This window comes from Alosa sapidissima, chromosome 7 (genome assembly GCF_018492685.1).
Source record: "Alosa sapidissima isolate fAloSap1 chromosome 7, fAloSap1.pri, whole genome shotgun sequence".
In the NCBI taxonomy this organism is placed as follows: Eukaryota; Metazoa; Chordata; class Actinopteri; order Clupeiformes; family Clupeidae; genus Alosa; species Alosa sapidissima.
In genome coordinates, this window is record NC_055963.1 from 10,884,934 (window position 1) to 10,910,020 (window position 25,087).

General features: G+C 42.0%; 1 protein-coding gene across 2 annotated transcripts; it reads right to left on the reverse strand.

The window, feature by feature from the left end:
- Positions 1-172: 172 nt before the first annotated feature.
- LOC121713121 (myosin-7-like) lies at positions 173-22,283 on the reverse strand. Of its 2 annotated transcripts, XM_042097470.1 has the most exons (43): positions 22,121-22,283; positions 21,909-22,045; positions 21,683-21,786; positions 20,956-21,099; positions 20,327-20,483; positions 20,179-20,206; positions 19,870-19,966; positions 18,763-18,855; positions 18,597-18,660; positions 18,355-18,453; positions 18,134-18,237; positions 17,379-17,517; positions 16,939-17,057; positions 16,234-16,383; positions 15,593-15,763; positions 15,272-15,451; positions 15,002-15,134; positions 14,837-14,907; positions 14,279-14,366; positions 14,051-14,168; positions 13,614-13,737; positions 13,161-13,297; positions 11,156-11,411; positions 10,247-10,489; positions 9,610-9,786; positions 9,162-9,307; positions 8,601-8,691; positions 7,826-8,215; positions 7,387-7,513; positions 6,959-7,077; positions 5,981-6,177; positions 5,451-5,634; positions 4,979-5,144; positions 4,497-4,621; positions 3,922-4,037; positions 3,465-3,657; positions 2,914-3,117; positions 2,418-2,543; positions 1,946-2,116; positions 1,735-1,839; positions 1,426-1,521; positions 1,109-1,243; positions 173-784 (listed from the first exon to the last, which is right to left on the reverse strand). In XM_042097470.1, exons 2-43 carry the CDS (start codon positions 22,006-22,008, stop codon positions 773-775), a joined length of 5,799 nt encoding a protein of 1,932 aa, XP_041953404.1. In that variant the 5' UTR covers positions 22,009-22,045; positions 22,121-22,283; the 3' UTR covers positions 173-772. The 2 variants fall into 2 exon arrangements, with proteins under 2 accessions (XP_041953404.1, XP_041953403.1); XM_042097469.1 differs by lacking the exons at positions 19,870-19,966; positions 20,956-21,099; positions 21,683-21,786; positions 21,909-22,045; positions 22,121-22,283 and having other exon boundaries at positions 20,327-20,434.
- Positions 22,284-25,087: the final 2,804 nt, after the last annotated feature.

The following is a 25,087-nucleotide window of genomic DNA, read 5'->3' on the forward strand; positions in this document are numbered from 1 at the left end:
TCACCCTAGTGTTGGTCAGTGTGGATACTTTAATCATTCTAGTTATCGTTTCTGGTGCAAACGGCCTACTTCTGTTTACACATCTCTGCTCTGCTGTTTATTGTAATGCAGTAGAAATATGTGCTACAGTGCCTGAGATTTCTCATGTGAACCAAAAAATGATAAATAGTCAGATGGTGAATACAGGGTTTATTGTTTGTTCAAGGACAGCTGGTGAGGGGTAAATATTTGCACTCTGGTATGCCTGCAAGATATTTCCGACAGCACAATACAGATTTTGGTGACCTTTTGTACCACATGATACTGTACCCATGCCATGAATGCCATGAGCTACCTTCAGAATCACATCAAATTGCACACCTTGGGTTTTTAAGTTTCTCTGTATTAAGTTTTTAGGCAACTTAGTGACTAACATGCACTAAGTTTCACTTTTTTTTCATAAATGAAACTGCAACTACTAGAACTTTGATATCTATTTCAGTTACACTACACAAGATCAAAGTCCAATGGAACACTGTGGTTGCATTTCCTCAAAAGTAAATTCCAAGCGGCACCTCAATGTCTTAACACAAGTCTTTGGTGGAGTTTGCTCTATTCTTTTACTGCAGTTAAGCAAAGGCAAAAATCTACACAGACAAAAAAGTACACTCAAGACATCTTCACAAAGTGTGCTGTTTTTAAGATTGTACAGATTAAGAATCACTGTTAAATACATTTGCAGGGTTGTTACATCACTTATTCAGGGCGTTAGCTGTCAACTCGCTGCTTCAGTTCACTCTGTGATCTGCAAAGACAAATCATATCAGTCCACCCGTTCTTTGGCCATCTGAGTGAACAAAGACACCATCAACAAGACTTAACACTTTAATTGGATAGTCTGCCTTAGACCTTACAGAGGGTTTAATGACATTCAAGTTCAGTCTTTAAAATGGCTGTTAAACAATTATTGACCATCACCTTAGCCACAAATTGTTGTCAACAGAGTGAGTTTATTAATATGAGCGTCTGTAGATCTGTCTAGGCTACAGGAGACCATCCAAGTAAAGTGTGACCTAAAGATTGTGGTCCACTAGGCGGCGGGTGACCAACCCCTGTGCTTGGAGCTTACCTTCACTATGACCTGCTCCTTGCGCACACGCAGCTTGCTGACCTGAGTCTCGGCCATCTCGGCCCTCTCCTCGGCGTCATCCAGCTCGTGCTGAATTTTCCTGAACCTTGTCATGTTGCTGCTCATATTCTCCTCCTGGTGGCCATAGATGGACATGCATGTTAATGGAGAAAGCTGTATACTGTGTAGTAAGAGACCACAGACCAGCTGGTGAGGAGGACTCGTGTAGAGGTCTAAAGGAATACCAATCTGGTCACTGAAGGATCCAGAGAGGAAACCCCTTTGAACAGTGTACAGTTTGTACACTGGACACTTACTGCTTCCACAGCCTGCCTCTTGTAGGATTTCACTTTGGTTTGCAGCTTTTCGATCAGGTCCTGCATCCTCAGCAGGGTTTTCCTGTCTTCATCTGTCTGCAGAAAAGATGGCAAAGTGTCAGGTAATGAAATGTCCTCCATACATGAATGATGAACACACTTTAACGAAACACTTTTTCACAAAGTTCCTTTGACCCATTGTTATATGTCCAGCATGGAAATAAACAATAATGAAAACCAACTAATTGAACTTTGGCACATTACATTGTGTGTGTGTAGCTGTTCTAATCAAATGCATGGCATCAGTACCTGATGAGTGAGCTCCTTGATCCTTCTCTCGTACTTGCGTATGCCCTTCTGGTACTCGGAAGACTTCCTCTGTTCACAGTCCAGCTCACTCTCCAGCTCTCTCATCTAGGAGAAACAGCATTTCACACACAACAGGATTTAGCCTGGGATCCACTTTCTAACCTTCAGCATTGATATAAGAGTTAAGTCCGACTTCTGACCGGTTCCTCACCCGAAACTCCATCTTCTGCATCTGCTTCTTGCCTCCCTTGAGGGCGATCTCCTCAGACTCGTCCAAACGCATCTGCAGGTCCTTAACGGTCTGCTCCATGTTCTTCTTCATCCTCTCTAGGTGAGAGCTGGTGTCCTGCTCCTTCTTCAGCTCCTCAGCCATCATGGCTGCCTGGGTTTGGGACAGTCGAGAGAAAGTAAGTAAAATTGTGTTTCTCAGAATGTAAAGCATGCATTTATACAGTATGTATGTATCACTATTATCATTTCAAGTTGACTATGCTTTCTATGCTATGGACCTGTGTGAGTGTGAAATAAAGATTGAACCGAATCAAATCAAATCGAATCAAATTGAATTGAACAATAGTCGGAGCAATCGGGATGTTCTCAACAGTGGTGTCTTTCCACACTTTGCCCTGATGGTGGCAGCCATGTGCCGTCCACTAATGCTTTGCATTGAGACCAGTACTCACATCTGAGATGGCCTTCTTGGCTTTCTCCTCGGCATTCCTGCACTCCTGGGTGGCATCGTCCACCTCTCCCACCAGCACTTTGAGGTCAGTCTCCAGCTTCTTCTTCTGGTTCAACACAGTGGTGTTCTGAATAACCAAGGACAAGTGAATAATGCATTATTTCAGTATCTGAAGGCTCCTGAATCAGTTCACTTTTCAACAAACAACAGTAAGAGTGGGAATTGTCTTTAACAAATGTGTACTACCTACTGTACGAAGGCCATTAAAACATTTCTTTAATCAGATTATGAGCTAGTGTCCCGTACATGCCTAGAAAATGAAAATCGTAATTGAAAAAAAGCATTTACTTTAAGACTTGGCTTGATCCATGAATGGGAAACTGGCCATATAATTATAGTATAGCATACATTAAAATATATGAATATTACATATGTGATAAATTGTATGTTTAGTAGCAATGAATGTATTGTATGAGAAGCTGAGCTGGTGGACTCACCTGTGTGTGCAGCAGGTTGACTCTCTCCGTGGTTTCTATGAGCTCATGCTCTGCCAGACGCCGTCCACGTTCCGTTTGCTCTATGACGGAACGTAGTTCCTCCACCTCAGCGGCCAGAAGGTTGCTCCTGCGTTCCGTCAGAGCTGTCTGCTCTCTGAGCTCCTGGTTCTGGTGGACGGTTGAGTCCAGCTCTATGTGCAGCTCCTGATCGGTCAGAGGTCAAGAGGAGTGAAGCTTTAGGCTCATATGCAGATACAGTATGCTTTTTGATATGTAATATAACAAAAAAATGACCACTACTAACCTTGTGATCTCCTCCAATACAATAGGTGATTATTCATGGATTAAATCTACAGTCTCGTTTAACAGCTGTACTAATTTGCAAATTCAGAGAGCTGAGAAACTACTAAAGACCAACTGAACAAGTTGTAATTTCATATGATTTGCCTCACAATAATAGTTCTCCTGCTCTGTTGCTCACAGTACTGTGTTTCTTCCACCATCTTGCCTCTGTGATTAGTCATGCTTGGCTGTAACCCTGGCCCTCTCACCTTGATCTGGGTCTGGAGGTAGTGAACCACCTTCTGGGACTCGGCAGCCTGGCGGTTGGCGTTGCTAAGCTGGAGCTCCATCTCGTTCAGGTCTCCCTCCATCTTCTTCTTAAGCCTCAGTGCTTCATTGCGAGACCTGAGCTCCGCATCCAGGGTGAGCTGCATAGACTCCACTATGCGTTGATGGGTGCGTCTGCAAGGCCAAACAGATCAATGAAATCATTTACATGTATTCATTTGGTGGACATTTAAGCATTTTAACAATAACTGATAAAGACAGTAAGATAATTTGGTGATTTAGAGTGTTAAAAATATTTCTGGATCATATTCAGATGCTTGTTTTTTTTTTTTTTTTTAATACACTGAGCAGCTGCTTGACACTGCTTTACTGCTTTAACGTGTAAACAGTACTTTGAATGCTAGCGCAATTTATTTTTGTTATCATTTTGTGTCTTACCGGAGGTTGTCGATTTCTTCCTCCTTTTCAGTCAGCTTCTTTTCAATCTCAGTCCTGAACTGAGTGAGCTCAAACTGCATCTTCAGGGTCTTGCTCTCCTCATGCTCCAAGCTACCCTGGATCAACAGAAAAGATTAAAAAAAGGCTGAATTTACATAAAAACCAAGACAGATTGGAAAACAATCAGTCACAGAGTTGTGAACATGTGCCACAGCCTACTTCCCTGGATACTAACCAATCCATTAAATAAATGTGATGGAATCTGGGAAAACCCATGACATGGTGAAATCAAAAAACCTTGATTACTTCTCCGTTTCAACCCACTCTGATGAAATTTCACCAGCTTAAGATTCTGATACCACCCTAGTAATATCCTGGATACCGTCCCCTAGCAACATCCTGGATACAATCCTAGCAACATCCTGGATTTGGTGAAGTTGGTAAAATTCCACCATGTGATGGGTTTTCCCCAGATCCCATCACAAATGTGTAAAGTAAGATAATACATATTTCTGGCAGAATATGTTTTTCATTATCCTTCCTTGATGTCATATGAGACGGAAGTCAGAACGTACCTCTACTTCCTCCAGTGCTGCTTGTATGTCACTCTTCTCAACATCAAGCACTTTCTTCGTCTTTTCCAGCTCATGGATGGTCTTTCCACCCTGACTGATTTGGTCAGCAAGGTCCGTTATCTCCTCTGTGGGCACACATATCGTGTCACTAAAGCCATCCTTACACCAGAAGACTCTGACACGATTTGGGAAAGATTCTTCAAAGATTGGTCTTTTGAGAAAAGCTTGAATGGGGGGCATTAGACTCCAATCTTTCAAGAATCTTTCCCAAATCTTGTTAAAGTTTTCTGATGTATGGGTAGCATAATTTGTCATTTGTAGATGCCATTATTCATCTTTAAAATCACCAAATGTCATCACCAAACGCCATTCTATTAAAGTGTAGAACACAAACTAGTAATAACAAAAAATACCTTTTTATTTTGTGCCTAATTCCCAAACCAATCATATGAAATAGTCCTGTGCAGTGGATGAGACTTTACCCTGCAGGTTATGGTTCTCCCGTTTGACCGTCTCCAGGTGGTCGAGCGCCTCCTCGTAGCAGTTCTTGAGCTTGAAGAGCTCGGTGCTGAGGCTACGCGCCTCTCTCTGGGATGCCTCCAGCTCCGTGTGCTCCTCCTCGTACTTCTGCTTCCACTCCGACAGCACCTGGGGAAGGTAACACACTCTTCAGTCACCACAGCAACACACAGTGAGGCAAGGTAAGTTTGGTGGCAAGATCAAAATGGACATGCTAGCTGTTTGTATGACCATGACCAACTATGAAAGCAGTATATAGATGTTACACTTTTTGGGGTTGGGTAAAAATGAGTCATTTTCAGGTCGAATGAACGCCAATTTATGACCGTACTTAGAAATCAGAGAAATCAGAGAATCACGTCCTCTTCTGCAAATATTTGTAAAGTCATAAAATACTAATGCGTTTGTTGTCTATTCACACACTCCTGCACTGACCTTGTCAAAGTTGCGTTGCTTCTTGTCCAGGGCAGTGGCCACAGCATTGGAGCGCTCCAGGTCCACCATCACGTCTTCGATCTCAATCTGGAGCCTCTGCTTGGTCTTCTCAAGAGAGGCACACTTGGCATGGGAGGCCTCCACTGTTTCCTCTGTGAACTGCAGGCGAGCCACCAGCTTCTTCCTGTGGACAAAGTCAGGCTTTGAAAATGGGTTGCTAAATATGAGGTATTTATATGGCTTACAGGCAACTCTAATGTATCTGTTGGTAAAACATTGAGATGAGAGAACTTTTTTATCAGTGTTTATAATTGTCAAAATTATAAATATGCCAATTATAAACACTGATAAAAAAATCTCTCGCTCCTGCAGTTCAGATGGACTTAAACAGCAATGTCACATGTATGCATTTCCAGAGACTTAAGTGCTGTTGACTATCAACTTCTTTCTTAGTGTGGATTAAATTACTGCAATAAATGTTATCATAAATGTTATCATGTTAAAGGTTATCCAGTAGTGCTTCTTCTTACTTGGCCTCCTCCAGCTCCTCGGTCCTCTGGATGGCATCGGTCTCGTACTTGGTTCTCCACTGGGCCACCTCGGTGTTGGCCTTGGACAGGGCGCGCTGCAGCTCCGACTTGGCCTCTTGCTCCTCCTCCAGCTGCTCCCTCATCAGGTCACAGTCATGGCGGGAGGACTGCAGCGCATGAGCCAGGGCATTCTTTGCCTGATGGATACACAGGACAATGTGAGGAAGAGTAGTACAGTACACTGTACTGTATGCCAAATACCTGACAAATTAGATTAATCAGGATAATAATCAGCCCCCACTAGAGGGGCACAGAGACATGGCAGGTGGGGCACAATGAAGTGGAGGAATTATTTATTATTTTGTGCCCATCGTTAACAATGCCTTTCTTTTTTTGACATGGAAAATCATAGATTCAAAACAAAATAATAACACACAAACATAGGAGTCATAAACAGACCGACATATGAATTAAAATAAAATTTTGAACCAGCGGAATGAGACCGGAAATATAACATGGAGGCAAAATGTGAAAAAGTCTACTTAGATATATATTGCCATTCCATATGATTTAACAATATTTAGGTGTACAAATATCTCAAAATGATGAAAAACAGTGAGGTGTAGTAGGCCAATATTTGATTTAATCGCCATATGAAATGACAATCACAAGCCAACTGCTTGTGTTAAAACTCAGTGTCAGTTAGTGTTTAAGGGAGTCTGTGTGTTTCTAATACAGTTCGTCCCCTTCTATCTGACATTTTTGTCAAAATTGAGTTATTGACATATTCGTATTCTGTGACAACTTTAGAAGGTGAGGTGAGGTGATTCTTAAAATAATTGTATGCATTTTTGGACATTATATCTTTGTTTCACCTATCAGTACTCTATGGAATCCTAAAACTTTGAAGCTCAACATCTCAGAGCTACTCAGAATGTAGATACAGTAGAATTCCAAGGGGACGAGTTGACCTCTGACCTTGCTCTCCTCCTCCATATGTTTCTTCATCTCTTCCACGGTGTGGGTGAAGTTGTGCTTGGTGCGCTGCAACTGGAGAACCAGGACCTCCCTCTCCTCCAACCTACGCGTCACCTCAGCTGATCAGAGAGAGAGACAGTCAATACTAACTCTAAAGCTTACATGTGTGAAGGTGTGTATGAACGGGTAAACTATAAATCACTTTGGAGAAAAGTGCTATACAAATGCACTCCATTTACCATTTGAATAGTAAAACTTAATGTAACTTTAACATGTCAAAATCTTCACATTTCTAGGTTCTAAACTTATCTTAAGAATTGTATTCAATCGGTTAACTAAGTGAAATTGTATTATACAGGCCACCATTTCTGTTCTTTGAACTGCATTGACTAGTTCACAAGGGAGCCTTGTGTAGGTGTATAGCTTACCACACTCAGTCTGGGATCGGGCTTTATGGGATGTGGCATCCATGAGCTGCCTCTGCAGTTCATCAATCTTGACCTTGGCCTCGGTCAGCTGATCCTCACACAGCCTGCACATCTTCTCAATGGCCATCTGGGAGAAGACAGAGAGGAGGAGAGAAGGAAGCCATTCAGCTGTCTGGAGTTCTTTTTCTCTTGAGTCATAATACTGAAGCAATGGTAAATGATTGAACTCATTTGTTGCTGTCTTTACTTCATTCCAACAGATCCTACTGCTACAAACTGTGCTTCATGAAAAATGGCAGCCTCTATAATCTCTTGAGCTGGCTGCCATATTCCAGGACCCCTTGGCTGTGCTAAACCACCTGACATACAGTATTCAGGTTGCCTCTGATTATGAGTGATTATGTGGCCATGTCTCGCTCCACACCTCGCCCTCTCTCACCTTGGACTTGGCCATGTGCTCCAGGTTGGACGCTAGGTCGTCGGCCTCCATCTTGGCCTCGCACTTCTCCTTCTCCAGCTTCTGCTTGACGCGCTGCAGGTTGTCCAGCTGCTCGCCCAGCTCCAGCACGCTGTCGCCGTGCTTCTTGCGCAGCATGGCCGTGGTGGCCTCGTGGTGGAGCGAGGCCTCCTCCAGGTCGCGCCGCATCTTCAGGAAGTCGGCCTCGCGCTTCTTGTTCATCTCGATCTGCGCCGCCGTGGCGCCGCCGGCCTCCTCCAGGCGCTCGCTCAGCTCGCCCAGCTCCTGGGAGAGCTCGCAGCGCTGCTTGTCCGCTTTGGACCGCGCCACACGCTCCACGCCCAACTCCTCTTCCAGCTGCTCGATACGTGCCTGGAGACAGAGAAGAATCCACACAAGCACTATTTCACTAAAGGTTCTACCACAATCATAAATTAAAATGGAATCATAATATTGATCAAGTGGAACTATTTGTAAAATACTCATTTGAGTTTAATAAGCAGCTCAATAATAAGTTGGAACTGAAGCACAAAGCATTTGGCAGATGTCTTTGTCCAAAGACAATTTTTTCACTCTTGTTGGGACTGAATCATTATTACTTTAATCTATCCTAATAGCCAGTGAGAAATAGCTGCTTCTTAAGCAGACTTTGATAAACAGAGACAGAGTGGCAACAAGCAGATCTTATACATCTATTTCCAGTGCAAGACAGGCAAGGTGGGCTCTGGTTGGGAGTTGGGAAAAGTGCAGTACATACCTGCAGCTCTTTAATCTTCTTCTGTAGCTGAATAATCAGGGATTGTCCATCCTCCAGTTTAGAGCCCAGCTGAGTCATTTCATAGTCTTTCCTGCATGAAAGCAAAGAGTGCTACCTTTAGGAAACTGCATGGAATGCTTCATATATGAATGCAGGCTAATGAGCAGCTTTGACATCTGCATTAACATAATATTAATGACATGGTTATTATCATTTCAAAATAATTTTCAGGTCATTTCAAAAAGGAGTCAAGGATAAGATGGTCTCTATATATTCTAGACCAGTGGTTCTCAAATGGGGGTACGTGAAGGCACTCCAGGGGGTTAAGTGAGATTTTAGAAATATACATATATTCAAAAAGTAGAATCCATGCAAAAATACTTTAAAAACAATTATTTAATAAATATTTCAGGAAAATATAAGTTCATAAAATTAATTTTATATTTCAGTAGGCTATTCTTCACTGTCAAAACTCAAACGATGGAGTCGTGGTTGAAGCGTAGCAGTAATTAAAGGTACATCACTGAAAAAAGGTTGAGAACCACTGTTCTAGACACTCACTTTCTGAGTTTCTCGTCCATCTGCTGTTTGTCATTCTCCAGGTCTGCAGCAGACTCCAGGGCGATCTTGAGATCCCCTTCCAGCTTCCGCTTGACACGCTCAAGGTCCATACGGACCTTCTTCTCCTGCTCCAGAGAACCCTCCAACTGCAGACACCATCAACATCAACAAATAAACAAATCATCGAAAATAAACAAATTCAGTTTATTCCAGCAGATGGCAATGGCTTCCCTCAAGCTCACAGTACATTCTACCAGTTATCCTTAATAAGAACAAAATCATCAAATCAAACTTGTTTCTTTCATATACTTTGTGTATGTTTAATATTTGGTGTTAATGTACAATTTGATATATAGCCATATTTTTCTAAATACAGTATTATTTTTGACTAAGATGAAACATGATGACGTAAGACGACACTTCTCAGAGGACACAAGCAAACACTCACATCGTCCACTTGCTGCTCCAGCTTGATCTTGGCCTTGGTCAGCATGTTGACCTTGTCCTCCTCAGCTTGCAGGTCCTCCAGAGCCTGCATGTGAGCCTCCTGGAATGCCTTCTTCTCATTGGTCAGCTTCAGGATGGACTCGTCCAGGACGGCCATCTCCTCAGTCAGGTTTTTCACCTGCGGTCATGTCAGAGATGCACTGGGTCAACAAGGGAATGTTTCAAGAATTTACAGAGAGGATTTTTGCCTATATTCAATTTGCCTTTCATATCTTCAAACTCATTTTGGGTGCCAATACACATATTTTTTCGGAGCTGACACACATGTTCATATCTACCTATATGTTCATATGTTCATAGCTACCTAGAATTAACCAATAGTTAACTTAACTAAGTTTTATTGGCCGATACTTATCTTCTGCCCATATTATTGTGCAATGTGCATACCTAGTTTTCAGTAGTCAGAACACCTTGTTTCAGTGCCTTATGTTTTTCTTTATTTTAATTTCAAAATGTGTATGTTACATCTGTTAGTGACATATCTATTGTCATAATATCATATGGAAGAGTAGCTGATGTTCTGTACAACTAATAAGAAACCTAGAAAACCTGAAAAGCACAAAATCATGAAACCTCACCTTGTTCTCGATGGCATGCTTCTCCTTCTCCACCTTGGCCAGGGTGATCTCCAGGTCATCAATGTCCTTCTTGAGCTCGGCGCACTCGTCCTCCAGCTTGCGCTTCTTGCTGAGGATGTTGGAGCTGACCTCCTCCTCATCCTCCAGACGCTCCGTCAGCTCCTTCACTTTGCTCTCTAGCGCCAGCTTGGCTTTGATCAGCAGGTTGCAGCGGTCCTCCGCGTCCGCAAGGTTGTCTTGTTCCTGAGGGTGGAGGACACAATTAGCACAATGAGCACTGTCAATTAATAAAATAAATAATGAATTACTCTTCCGTATTGTACATTGTTGTTGAGCTTCTTACATTGTTTTAACATGGCTAACAATATGCTCATGATTGTGTTACATACTTTCTCATTCATGTCATAGACTCCTTTGAAAGTTATTTTTTATAACTGTTGTTATCCCATGTAGGATATTCATCAGTATTGATATTATTCTATAACGTATGGATATTTCCCCTTTGGATTCTGTATCCCAGTGTTTCTCAAAGTGTGGTCCGGGGACCACTGGTGGTCCGCAAGCTATCCCAAGTGGTCCGCGGGCAGACGTGGTAAAATATAATATAGTGTAGATGAGTTGTTTGCAATATTGAACCAACTTGTATGTAAATCCAAACAGTTCTGCAACACTGTGTAAGCTACGCCAGTTTAAATCATATGAGTCCTCTGACACAATAAGCAAGGTGCCAAGACAATAAGCAAGGTTGTTCAGGTGATATGTCTATTGTGTAATATACTGTTGAAGTAGGTCTACTGTTTTTTATTTTTTAGCTAGGTGGTCCGTGAGGTTTCTATTTATTGGTTAAGTGGTCTGAAAAAGTTTGAGAAACACTGCTGTATCCCATCATTCATCACCATGGCTACTCACTGACTGGATCTGCAGGGAGAGGTCATTCTTCTCCTGGACCAGGGACACCTGCTTCTCCTCCAGCTCCTTGCGCTTGGCTTCGGACCTCTCGTAGGCCTCCTTCAGTTTCTGGTACTCCTCCTTGAGGGCGGCGAGCTCCTTCTCGGTGGCCGCGCTCTTCAGCAGGGGCTTGATCTTGAAGAAGAGGGTCATCCAGGGCCAGTTCTTGACCGTGTAGAAGGCGCGGAGGTTCCACTGGATGATCGTGATGGCCTCCCTGTAGAGCACAGGAGATGGCATTCATCATTACAAGGGCGAAGAACAAGAAGGAAAGAAATCTGTGCGTAGTTGCTCCCATACAATCAAATACCGGTAAATATTTTAATTTTGTGTGTGATATTTCATTTCAGGTTCATTTCTGAGCACTGTGGCAAGAATTTTAATCTTGTGTGTGTGTGTGGGGGGGGGTAGTTTATTTCCACTGACTTTCTTAAGTCAGACTACTGTAAAAGATTTCTTTCTGTGTGTTACTGGATAAGTAATGGTAGGCTCTTGTTAACACTACACAAGGTTCACCATCCATTATCCGAAAACTCTTTCCACTCTTTTGACATTCTCTCCCTTCTCCCCTTTCCTTGTCTGACCCATCCTTGCCCTGGGTTTATGTGTGACATGCCACCACCACTGCCGCTGCCCTTTAACTCTCCATTGTTCTAAATTAGCCCAGTGCTCCAAACACCAAATACGGACAGGAGAACGTGGCCCTTTGTGTCATGTGGCCTGTGCTGTCCAGCAGTGTGTGTGTGTGTCTGTTTGTGTGTGTGCGTGTGTGTGCGTGACGAGCGACGCGACCGGACCCAGTGGGGTAAATCAATTCCGGATTGCTGGCATGGTGTCACCCAGTGGGCCAGTGGGAGGTTGGGTAGAGGTCGTTGATTATCTGAAACCCAAGAGCTCCATGAAACAGGAGGACTTAATCCCCTGTCACCTGGGCTGGTATTCCAGGGATGCGGTTGTTCATAGCCATGGCCAGTCTGGACAAAGGAGTTAGGAGAAGAATGGGGTTTATTTTTGTATACAGGGCAGTGGGGGGAGGTGGGTGTGAGTGAGTGTGTGTGTGTGGGGGGGGGGGGGGGGGGGGGGGCTGATGAAGTTTGGACAACTGGCATAAGAGCACTGGGTGATACTGCCCCCCCCCCCCCCCCCCCCCCACACCTTCTACATCCACACCTGCTCCTGTTGTAAGTACAGCCTAGGCGGGGGTCTTGTGGAGTGAGTGTGTGTGTGTGTGTGCTTTAAACAGGCGTTCTCCGCAGGGACCACACACAAGCCCGTACATGTACGTGTGGACTGGCCGCCTGGCACACGCCACGCCACAGCTGCGCCACAGCCCCAGACATTTCTCGCGTCTTAAATGTGCTGTTACACACACACATACATGCCCATGGTCAAATCCTCACACATTCGTCAAGTGCCAGGGAATTATCATTAAATTAAGCATTAAATTAAGAGACAGCATGGAGCAGCCTCAGAGACACACTTGAACGTGATAAATACCACAGTGCTTTAAACCACCCATGCCTGTGTGTGCCGAGATGCTTTTAACAGCTTAAACAACCACCGCACCATAAGCACTGTGTTAAAGATTTCCTTACGTGGGATGAGTGTGGGCTAAGATTATATATATATATATATATATATATATATATATATATATATATATATATATATATATATATATATATATACATACACATATATATATACACATATACATACATGCACTGCACTGCAGCTGGTTTGAATAAGAACTTTAGTATAGTATGGTTTGTTCGTATATGATTCCTTAATTTAGCTAGTAATGTTGATGGATTATAAATATGAATTTTCTTGGTAAACGTATCATATTTTGTGACTCCCTTACACAACAACATTGCATTGTTAGCTACTGCATTACTGCAGTGCTGTCAGGAATAAGGTTCTGAGTTAAGCTAAGCTAATAATGTTTGGTGGTGCTGGTTCTCACTTCTCCAACAGGAACTTCTGGCGTTGCATCCTCATGATCTTGCCTCGACACACGGCCTGGATCATCGTGATGATTTTGGCCAGACGCTCGTCTCTCATGTCCTCCAGCTCTCCCAGCAGTCCAGCCTTGAAGAACACCTAGAGAGGGAAGAACAAAACAGGCTCAAGGTCTTTATGTGTCAACATTTATATTTTGTGGGGTTGATAAAGAGTCCCACAGACCAATTGTCATGAATTGTCAGAAAACAACAGTTTTTGCTTTTTCCCTACACCATAGTAGCTTTTTATCACCCTAAATATTTTAAAACCTGATGAGTTTATTACTGTCTGTTCTATTCTGCTGTCTCTGTGAAGCATTTTATAACAATGCGTTTGAGAAGTGCTCTAGCTTACTAATACCATTTCATTAAAATATGGAAGATTTAGTCATGCAAGGCGATAGCGCATTCAATACCTTAGTGTAACCAAATCTGTACTGGGTGTGGTCAATGTCAAGGGAGCTGAGCAGTTTCTCAGCAGCCTTCTTGCTGTCCACAAAAGTGTCTTCTGGGATAGCCAGAGGGTTCAGGATACGGTAGCTGGAAACCACAGACAGTTGATGTCAGTAAAAAAAGCTTAGGAAACACTCATGGATGTTGAACTCTTTATGAAGAAAAACACTGACTTGAATGTTAGATAGGATGGAGAAGGAACCAATCAACATTGGGAGGCAAACAGGGTATTTAGACGCAAATAGAAACAGGAAGCTACTGTGTGCTTTCAGATGTCATGATATTGTATTGGGCATCATTTTGGACTGCGGGTGGTATTGTAATGTATTGAGTGTGGGATTATGCGTTAGCCAAATGTAATGTAATGTAATTATATTATTGTATGAGTTGTCCTGCTCACCGCTGTTTGAACTCGGCGTACAGAATACGGTTGGGAAAACCCTTCCTGCAGATTCTGATGCCCTCCAGCACGCCATTGCAACGCAGTTGGTGCAGCACCAAGAAGGGCTCCATCTCTCCTGAAAACAGAGCAGAGTTCTCAGATTAGACCTGAATGGTTTGTGGACAACTCAGTTCTTTTTGCACTACATATGAACTGGAAATAGCACCAGAATCTGAGCCTTCTTGCCTGGGGTCTTTGATTCGTTTGGAATGATGCAACGCACAAAGTGAGGCTGAGTGCTTCTCAAGTTGGTCATTAGCTTGTTCAGGTTTTCCTAGAAGAGGAAAGAGAGATGTCATGATGAGAATCACCCACTTCAACATGCTTTTCAAAAGCCCAGTGTCCATTTTTCAACCAAGTTCAAATTACAGAGAAAAGGAATCCCATAAATGTATGCTCAACCTTAAATCTTTGAATACAGTATGTCTTGAATATGGCTTTAACTAGCTTTAACCTCAGGCTCTTACCTGTACCATGTGAAATGCAGATGCCAGGGAGAGTGGAGATAGCACAGACTTAAAGTGATGTTCATGAGTTAATTTCCCTAAACATCACTGCAAGTCTTAACTAACTCCCTCTCTTGTCCAAAGTGAAGCCTCACCATTTATTGTAACCAAAACAGCCACCACACTGAGATGCAATGACAAGCCCTCTGTACAGTATTTTTAAACTACCAAAGCTTCTTTTAAAACATGGACACAGTCATGCTATTACTTGGACTATCCAACGCAGTGGTGGGCCTACCTTGTGCAACTGTGAGACTGTTTGGAAGGACGCTCCTTTTTTCCTTTTCTCTTTCGTTTTGAGCTCACCCGCTGCAAATAATTGAGACAAAGAAAAAGATTGATAGTTGGGTGTAGTTCTAGGTGCCATTGACATGCTTTATTTGTATTGGAACCTGGAACCTACCTGAATCAGCCCCTATGAAGTTCTCAAATATGCTTGCCATTAATTTGTTAGAGGCCTTCTGGAAGCAGACCACCACTGTCTCATTCAGAGGGTCTCTGTTCTTTTCAAGCCAGCCGGAAAGATTGTACGGCACCTTGGAGAAAGAGCATAAGGAATGGTATTATGGTTCAATACCTTCTGTGATATTATACATGTGTGTCAGTGTATTTGTCACCATTACATACTCCATGTTTGCATTTTGTGTTTTACAATAATCTCCGACATACGTACCACTCCAGCATAGTGCACCAGCTCAAAGTGGGCCTCATATTTGCGTTTCTTGTCGGGTTTTGGCTTCACAAAGTTTGGTGACTTGCCAATGTGGTTGTCATAGAGCTTAGCCTTGAAGCTGTTGTCTGTTGCTTTGGGGAACATGCACTCTTCCTCCATGATTGATAATATACCCATAGGCTGCAGACAAAACAAAAACACATTTAACAGAGTTTAATTTCTCTCCCCAAACAATCAATCAATCAATTAACCAATCAATCAATCAATCAATCAATCAATCAATCAATCAATCAATCAATCAAATTAGGAATCCTTGCACACCTTCTCAATGAGGTCAATGCATGCTTGCAGGTCTAAGCCAAAGTCTATGAAGGTCCATTCAATGCCCTCTCTCTTGTACTCCTCCTGCTCCAGGATGAACATGTGGTGGTTGAAGAACTGCTGCAGTTTCTCATTCGTGTAGTTGATGCACAGCTGCTCAAGGCTGTTGAACTAGTTGGAATAAGGAGGAAATGATGGAAGAAGAGGGGTAAATACATGAAAAAGGTTATTATAGACCCTTTCAACAATAAAAACAAAAATAATGCTTGAGCGTTCTATTTGGTTCCCAATCGACTTTCTCTGCATTAAGATAACATATGGAATGTTAAAACGGAAGCCTTGTGGGGCCAACTATGATGCTGATAATGGAAAGGGTCTATAGAAAACAGACAACAACCACTAATAACAATTTCTTGGAATTTGTTTGGCTATCTGACACTGCTACTAATTAGTTGCATGCAAGACTCTACTGTAAATGTAAAATGTAAATATAAATGTAAATGTAAATTCTCTATTCTCTTCTATTCTAACTGTGTGCAGCTTGATGAACAAGGCACTACATCAGAAATGCTGAATAGTAGTCTACTCCTTCATAAATTCATGGAATGTAAAGAGGGAAAAAATGCCATTGCAGTGCATACGTCAAAGATTTCAAATCCCGCTATATCCAGGACTCCGATGAAGAACTGGCGTGCAAGGGCTGTGTACAGAGTCTTGTTGATACGGTCCACTATCCACTTGAACATCCGATCGTACGTGGCTTTGGCCAATGCGCCAACAGCATAGTAAACCTATACAGATACATATATTAAGAGATGTTAATCAACAATATTGCAATTACAAATATTCATCATGTATATTGCTCATAAACCATATTTATTTGTGCACTATTAATTGTATGCCTCCATCTCCTAATACTGTCCCATTAAGTGTAACAGACACACAGTGTAACCGACTAAATATCAGTGAACAACAGAACATCAATTAACGTTTTTCATGTGACGTATTCTAGGTTCTATAGCTTTGTTTACATCCACCTGGTAGGCAAGGGACAAGTTGAACCTATTGAACGTCGTTGTCTGCAGCTGCCTCTCGGTAGGCACATCTCTGTATTTCAGCAATTGGTTTGCTTATATGATTCTGAACTTTAATCTTATAAACTCTTCTATGTCTAAGCACAAAGCAGTGTTGTTACGCTAGTTGTTTAATGTTATGCATGTTGCATGTTGCTTGTTGCTTATTGCTTATTGTACCATGTAGATACAATGTCACAGGGGCCTATTAATATTAAGTATGATCAGTAATCCGTCCAATGCAATTCTGCATAAATGATGACATATTCTCACCTGTTCGACAGTCTGGCCCTTGATGATGTACTCATTCCCCACCTTCACCCTGGGATTCAGTAAACCCTTGATGAGGTCTGCTGAATTAATGCCCATCAGGTAAGAGGCTTTATCCGCACCTGGTGTATGTATGCAAACACAAACAACATAAAGAAACAACCTATAAAAGGTCCACGTTATAAAAGAGATAATTGCCCCCCCACAGTTTTTACAAAGATGAGTCATGGCATTATACAGTAGTGTGTGTGTGTGTGTGTGTGTGTGTGTGTGTGTGTGTGTGTGTGTGTGTGTGTGTGTGTGTGTGTGTGTGTGTGTGTGTGTATGAATGTGTGTGGCGTCACGCTACTGTGTGTGTGTGTGTGTGTGTATGAATGTGTGTGGCATCATGCTACTGTGTGTGTGTATGTGCGTGTGTGTGTGTGTGTCGTTGCCGCCCTCACTCTCAGTCCCGTCAGCCTCCGCCTGCTCCTCTCTCGGCCTCGTCTTGAACTTCATATTGCCAAAGTGCATGATGGCGCCCACAATCTTGTAGCAGCCGTTCTTCTCCTCGGGTGTGAAGCCCAGCGTGTCCATGGCATGCTGTGGCAGCCCGGGTCAGATGATATGACGATGACGAGGCGACAGAAAAAAACAAAAAAAACAACAACATGAGGGGCAGAGGATAAACAGAAATAACAAAGTGACTGCAACGAGATATGCACCATTGGCCCCGCGAGACACTCAGTGTTAATGCAAGTATAAATAACACGGCCAATAGAGAAACTGACACCGGGGCTGGCCTGCATATGGTCCAGAGCTAGCTGCTATCTGACATCCTTTGAAATTCGCAAATGGGCAAATATTTGTATCACTTAAAATGAAATGAATTCAACTTCACAGGTTGTAGCTAGAAATGATGGGCCCCTTGAAACATCCAAATCTCCACAGTCCATTGGCCTTAATTTCATTGTATGGTCAAAGAGCTAAGCAATGAGCAATGAGCAAAGTATGCTGCACAAGGTTATCCTGTGGCATGCAGAAGCATTGCATTAACCCACTCGTATTTGTGCTTATGGTACTAATGATCTTTCCAAGGTATTAAAAGTTATCATGCTACTGTGTGTGTGTGTGTGTGTGTGTGTATGTGTGTGTATGAATGTGTGTGACGTCATCAATCACTCAATCATCACCGCTACGCCTCTGTCTGTTCTCTTACATCTGTGGCCATCAGCTCGTCCCCGTCGTCCATGTTCTCCACGGTGATCACCCCCTGGGAGCAGTAGTGGTAATCAAACGGATTGGAGGACACCAGCAGCATATCTGTGGATGTGTATAAATAAAGAGCACTTCGTTTAGAGATTACCAATACAGAACACACTGAGGGCTCCATCCAGATTTTGGAGAGAAGGGGTGCGCAGTAGCAGTACTCTGGCTTACCCAGCATCTCAAGTTTGCGCTGGGACATGATTTGGTAGTAGATGTGGTAGCTCCTTTCTCCAGGCTGCTGAAATATCACTCTAGATTTTTCTAGAAGGTCTTGGTTTGTGAAAAATTAAAACAGAGTATTAGTGAATACCAGAAGACAAAAAGGTGACAAAAAAGACTTCTACACAAGAATATACAACACTGAACATGACCAAATGAATAGGCTAGGTAAAAAGTGAAATCTAAACTCTTACAGATGTCGATATCAGCGGAGGCCAGTTTCCCTGAGGGACCAAAATGAATTCTGATGAACTTGCCCTGCCAGATCACAAGAGAAAGAAAATTACTTTAATGACACATTTCTGTCATTTCAGTCCAGTCTTCATACCTTTTTTTTTTGCATTTTCAATGTGCACTTACAAAGCGTGATGAGTTGTCATTCCTCACAGTTTTGGCGTTGCCAAAAGCCTCCATGGCAGGGTTGGCCTCAATGATCTGGTCCTCTAGAGTACCCTGAAGGAGGTCAAAAAATAGGGCCAATTTTGCCACAGTGTCTTATCCATTAATAGAGTCAATTTGCAAAAACAGATTATCTCTATTCTTTCCAATACTCATAAATCGTGATTTTTCTTTTGTGCATGATAAGTTCATATAATTTTAAGAATGTGTATAGTTAATTTTCTATTGCTTTTTACATTTTGTATTTTATATTAGGGAATATAATATGCACCGGCAACCACTTTTTGACTATTCACTTCTGTGCTACCTCCAAGGACACATTCTGTTCGCTTTGCATCGTGGCCGTGTTACCACCTCGTACTTGTCCATATTACATCACAATGTCAGTTCCCTGCCTGGAATTTGAAATCAAGTGGATAGACTATTTATCTATCTATCTATCTATCTATCTATCTATCTATCTATCTATCTATCTACTGTGTCGCCTATTACAGGTAGTAGCCACCAAACTGATTTAGGAATATTTGCTATAACTGGATATATCTGTTTTTGCAAGCAAACTGTTTGTTTATCTGAATTCTGAAGTGTAAAACAAGATGGAAAAAGTATGTTTCTGAGGGAGGATGATTGGGCAAGGAAAAACACATGAAGTTAAAAGACAGGGACAGAGGATTGGGATGAAAAACAAAAGAAATCCAAAAATTCAAATGGTCTTTCCAAAAACAACCACATTAGGGGATGAGGAAACTGAGGGTGAAAAACAAAACAAAAACAGGAGGACTGTTGTGGAGAAGGGCAACAAAACCTCTAACATAACATCTAATCACTGACAAAGGAATCTATTGGTTATTTCAAAGTTGGGTATATTTGAAGGGAATTACCAAAAGGTGTGATGCATAAAACAATTAATGACAAAGTCAAAATGTCAAAAGGTAAAAAACACAAAAGACAAAACAAAAAAATAATTCAACAAAAATGAGAAAAAAAAATTCAACAAAAATGAGGAAAAAAAAACAATGGATGATGGAGGAAAACTGGCACAAAAGGGAAAAAGATGTCTGCCCTTACTCCTTTCTTTCCACCTGCTTCACCAAGCGCAGCTACAATGGCAAAATACTGAATTACGCGTTTCGTGTTGACAGTTTTGCCAGCACCGGATTCTCCGCTAGGAGTGGTAGAAAAAGCATTAGCGTGGATGACATGATGGCCAAAGTGCGTAAAAGTTCAGAAAAGAGATAAAAACAAGGACCAAAGCAAGAAATCAAAAAATACTATTCGCTTCTTTTGAGATGTAAACTCAGGGTATGAAGAACAGAAAATGTGTTTTAGCGGCAAAAGAATATGGGACCTACAGAAAGCCCACTTAAGTCCACTTACGTGATGAGCATAGACTGGTTCTCACGATCTGGAGAAATAGAACACAACAGATTTAGATTTTTAGATGGTTCTTTTTACAACAGGCGTTCTAATGTGGCACCTCCAGGCCTGAAGAGCACAGTGGGCAGTTCCGTAGGAGGGGACTCACTTCGCAGCATGTCATTGTAGGCATTGTCAGCGATGGCATAGATGTGGGGAGGGGTTTCATTGCGGCGCCTGCCCTTGTAAGCCGCGACCACTGTAGCTGTGTAGACGGGCAGCCACTTATACGGGTTTACTGTGACACAGAACAGACCTGAGTACGTCTGCAGGAGACACACACACACACACACACATACACACATACGCCACACACACACATACACACACACCACACCACAAACACACACACAGAGAGAGAGAGAGAGAGAGAGATGGAGAGAGAGAGGAAGAGTTTTACACAATCATTATCGCAAACATGTCAGGTGATCAGAGAGGCAATTCACACATAGGCTTACATTCTAAATTAACTCAACCCAATATAGTTCAAAAACAAATGTAACATTTGTTAAAATTGAAAAGAGGGGAGTCTGAGCTCTGAGCCATACAAGCAGGGGCATTGGACTGGGGGTAAAACCAGATAGGGCCCCAAGGGGAGGGAGGGCTTTTGAAAAGTGGAATATATGTTATTATATTTATTATGGGGACCCATCAGGACTGCCTATAAGGCCCAGGATCTTGTGCTATGCCCCTGCAGAAAAGAGTCTGATTTTAACAAAGGTTTGCAGCAGTACTCACATAGATCATCCAATTGCTGTATCGTCTCCTGAGGTTGAAGAGGACTGAGGCCTCATTGAGGTGTGTAAGCATAGCCATGTCCTCTATCATGTCAAACTTTGGGGGGTTCATCTGCTGAATGTCCTCCTCTTTCACAATCAACAGCTAAAATAAAGGACACAATATAAACTCAGAGACACTGCAGAGTTATGCTAATTAAAAATCATTCAAGTCTCTGTTGACAAAGCAAAATAAAAAAGTGCCATATCTCACAAAACTTAAAAACAGTCCACAGACTTGCATAACCTGAGTACAAGCTGAGATTTTAGAAAATGAAACATGCTAATGGAAAAAGTGAATCAATTAATGTTTTTCTTGTTTGCTAATTAGGGTATAAGTGCTCTTCATTACCAAAAATAGGTTCCTTTAATATGTTTTTGTACATTTACAGTCTAGCACAATTTCAGAATGACCCATTTCAGACAAAACCCATTCAGACAAATGCGATGTCATCCTCATATAATCTTCAAATTAAAATCGTCATCATCATCAAATGCAATTTCAAGGTAGGCCTAAAGGTTATCCGTGGTTTTGTTACAAAAAGTAGTCAATTGCAAGGACTGTTATGATGTCATCATGACTGAAAATGTTGTGCTGATTCCTGGCAATATCCAACGAAATCCACCATAAGAGACATCGTAATTGATAATGTAATAGTCACTTAATAGTAATAGTAATAGTCACTTACCCTTCCATCCCTGGTTTCAACGGTGGCTTTATCCCCATCTACATCCTTCAGTTCCACTTCCAAGTACGCCTCCTTCTCATCGGGAATGAACACACGCTTTTTGCCTGAATATAACGTGTGTATCACAAAAAAACTCACAAACAACACAGAAAATTCCCGCTAAACATCTTGCTAGTTACACTATCTGTGCGCACTGAATTCAGACTGAAAAATCAATTCACTGTACCGTCAAATGCATGAGTTTGAGCTGCCAGTTGTTCCAAGACAGTTTTGCGGAGGAATGAGGCCGCCTCCCCGAACTCTTTCATTTCCAAAAAGAGGGACATGGTTATAGTTCCGGGCCCCGAACCAGTATCGACGCACCTGCAAATGTTCAGAGTAGATGTTACAGTGAACGCGCTCCAGTTGAAACAAATGGATCTGTAAAAAATTGTGCACCTGTCCAGAATGCATTGTATTTAAAAATAAGAAATGGCTGAAACAAAAATCCTGGAGCAATGGCGAATCGGCGTCTGCGCCTTAAGTTTGTGATGTTTTGCCTGGTGCGTGAACTCCAAAGGTTGAGTACAGTAGAAAAAAAAAGCAGAGGCGCACTAGAAAAAAAAAGCAGAGGCGCACTCAAGGCTTGATTCTAATACAAATTTGTATTGAGAGCCGAGGTTTTTTCAACAAGTCTACAGACAAAAAACTGGGAAACAAACGTTTCGGGCTTAGCCCTTTATCAATGTCTCCATTCCAGTTTTTTGTCTGTAGACTTGTTGAAAAAACCTCGGCTCTCAATACACATTTGTATTAGAATCAAGCCATTGAGTGCGCCTCTGCTTTTTTTGTTCTACTGAAACAAAAACCCTCAAAGGAGTTATTTAGACAATTAATAATTTCTTGCAGGATCTCTTGCATTTTTTTAAGAATACAAAACTTCAGGTAAAACAGTTGTGAGAATGCGTCAGAAGGCACAAGACGCAAAGCGCAAGCATCGCCGTACTAACCTTAGAGCGCACACACCAGTTTGGCCCGAGCATTTGGGACTGATCCCCTTTTATTGTCTCACTCAAGGTCAGGGTTAGTGGAGATATGTCAGAAATCTCCATGTGTCTTCAGTCCTCGATAGTTCATTGGCCGTTCCCGTATGCCTGCCACGGACCGTCACAGAAGGCAAGCGGCATTTCTGTCTCGGCGCACAAACCGACTGTAAGCTGGTTATTTTTAAAACACTCTTGTGTCCATCTAAGATTTATATTGTAATCAAATGGAGAGATGCAGGCAAGCATTAGCTCAAGGATGTGATTTGCAGTGTGAGAAAATGTTTTAATGCAAGGCAATATATTAACCTTTCATAACCCAGGACATTCAGCATGTGAATGTTTGTAAATTAGATTTTGTAAATCATAATTCTAAATTCATAATATCTAAACTAATTGCAAAATTACAATTGAAACATAGTGGAGGCAACATGGTTGTTCTAAGGTTTCCATAGCATGATATAGGCCTACATTAATAGCAGATAGGCTATATTTCAGCTGTTTAAATATGGCTGACCTGTATGATGTTGGCTTCAAGCCTCTGAAGCTTTTACCATGTAAGAATGACAAAATGTCAATTCAGCATTTAATGGGCTCTGATAATATTGTCTCACAGCACATCAGTGTGAAAATAGCATGAATAAAATAGACTAGATGACCAAATGGGCTGGTGTTGGACACAATAGAAGCCCATCCAAAAAGGTCTGCAGCTATGAAGCGCTGCTGAAACTACTCATCCTATTTCCATGCGCTACATTTAGTATCTTATTTAAAATAGCCCATACACACACATGGACCTTGTACATCTGCAGTTGTGAAAGATGTCTATGTTCATTGGGCGGCTTGGTGTGACTTCTTTTCTCATTCTCTTGTCATGTTGCATATTTCATTCAAGATGCAACATGGCAAATATCAGTATTATATTTTTTGGTGAATTATAACCTTCAGAAGGTGTTTGTTGTTTGACTGGCGACCCCAATACATCACGACCTTGAGAGTCAAAGTGGAGATAAGTGTCCTTGTGTAGAGACCAGACCTACCAGAGTCGCCCAAAATAGATGAGAATACAACTCCCATTCCTAATAGCCCACATTCCAATCAGAGATAGACACGGTGTCTGCCAAGGGCCTATGGGTTAAGAGCCTTAGAACCTCTAGGAACACCAGAAAATGGCCGCCCTCCTAAGGTACTAGTTTATTACATCTCTATACATGGGACATCAGATTTCTATGGGGCTAATGTGGATGTGCAGAACACTTTTAAATCTGTCACATCAGTTACGAGGGAGACACGTGAAACACATTTGTGAGGATCTTTATAGATATGCACAAGGAACATGTTAGGGTAAAATGTCAAGGGAACTGAAAGCACAACGATTTGAATAGAAAGTTAAAAATATTATCAGAATACTAATGAACTGTAAAATTAAGATGTTAGGAACATTATCAAAATCCTAATAAACTCCAGTTGCATGGATTAGTTTAGCACAGCTAAGACGAGTCACAGTTTTGTCTAACTCCCATGCTCTTCTTGTTAGGGTTATTGGGAAATATGACTGGCTACACTGTGCAAAATGCATTAACTGATCTGGCTCTCAATTTTCTGATAAACTAATACACACACCCCAAAAAGTGAACACAACATTTACTACACCGCATGCTGCATAAAACACACTACTCATGCTCATCTGGTCACTGATGTTCTGGACAGTTGATCTCATCTCATGGTCCAGTTATAGGAATCACCAACCTGTGTCACAATTTTGGCACATTCACTGCTCTGAATGCCAGCGGGCTTATCTCCTAAAACAGAGACCCAGAATTATTTAACCCCATATTTACATAGCCATGGGATGGGATTAAAATACAGCAATAGTGCCGGACTGATCAAATCTTTCCATCTACTCTTGCCATCTCAATCCAATCACATGATTATGTTCAGTTTGTTAAACAGTGGCCAGATAGGAGCTGCTGTTTGGAGTGATGTGTTTGAATGGAAAGCCCTCTCTCCCACTGCCATGTACATATGAATCTAGGATGGGGCTTAATTCCAGCATACTTTGGCAGTAATTTGTCTTCTCTTTCATGACAGACAACTCACTGTGACTGATATGAAACAGACTACTGGGACCAATTTTGCTGCATGCCACACTCCTTCACACTTCAAATCTACCCTGTACTCCTCCCTGTCAGCAAACTCAACAAGTGAACAAAACAAAGATAATCAGTCATTTAGCAACTTGTTGAAGTGAAATACCAGTTTTATTACTCCCCTGGCTCCAGACTCTGTCCTGCCTGCGTTGTGTCAGATCTGATCTCAGTCCCTTTAGTCCTAGCCCTCCCAGAGTCCCCGCACCCATATGTGCACACACACAGACACACAG

Excerpts from the sequence above, each read along its gene's own strand:
- LOC121713121 (XM_042097470.1), bottom strand. The coding sequence starts at position 22,008 with ATGTCCCTCTTTTTGGAAATGAAAGAGTTCGGGGAGGCGGCCTCATTC. Across the intron at positions 18,454-18,596 it reads CTCCGCTGATATCGACATCT|ACCTTCTAGAAAAATCTAGA; the intron begins GTAAGAGTTTAG and ends TCACAAACCAAG. Across the intron at positions 17,518-18,133 it reads ACGAGCTGATGGCCACAGAT|CATGCCATGGACACGCTGGG; the intron begins GTAAGAGAACAG and ends GGGCTGCCACAG.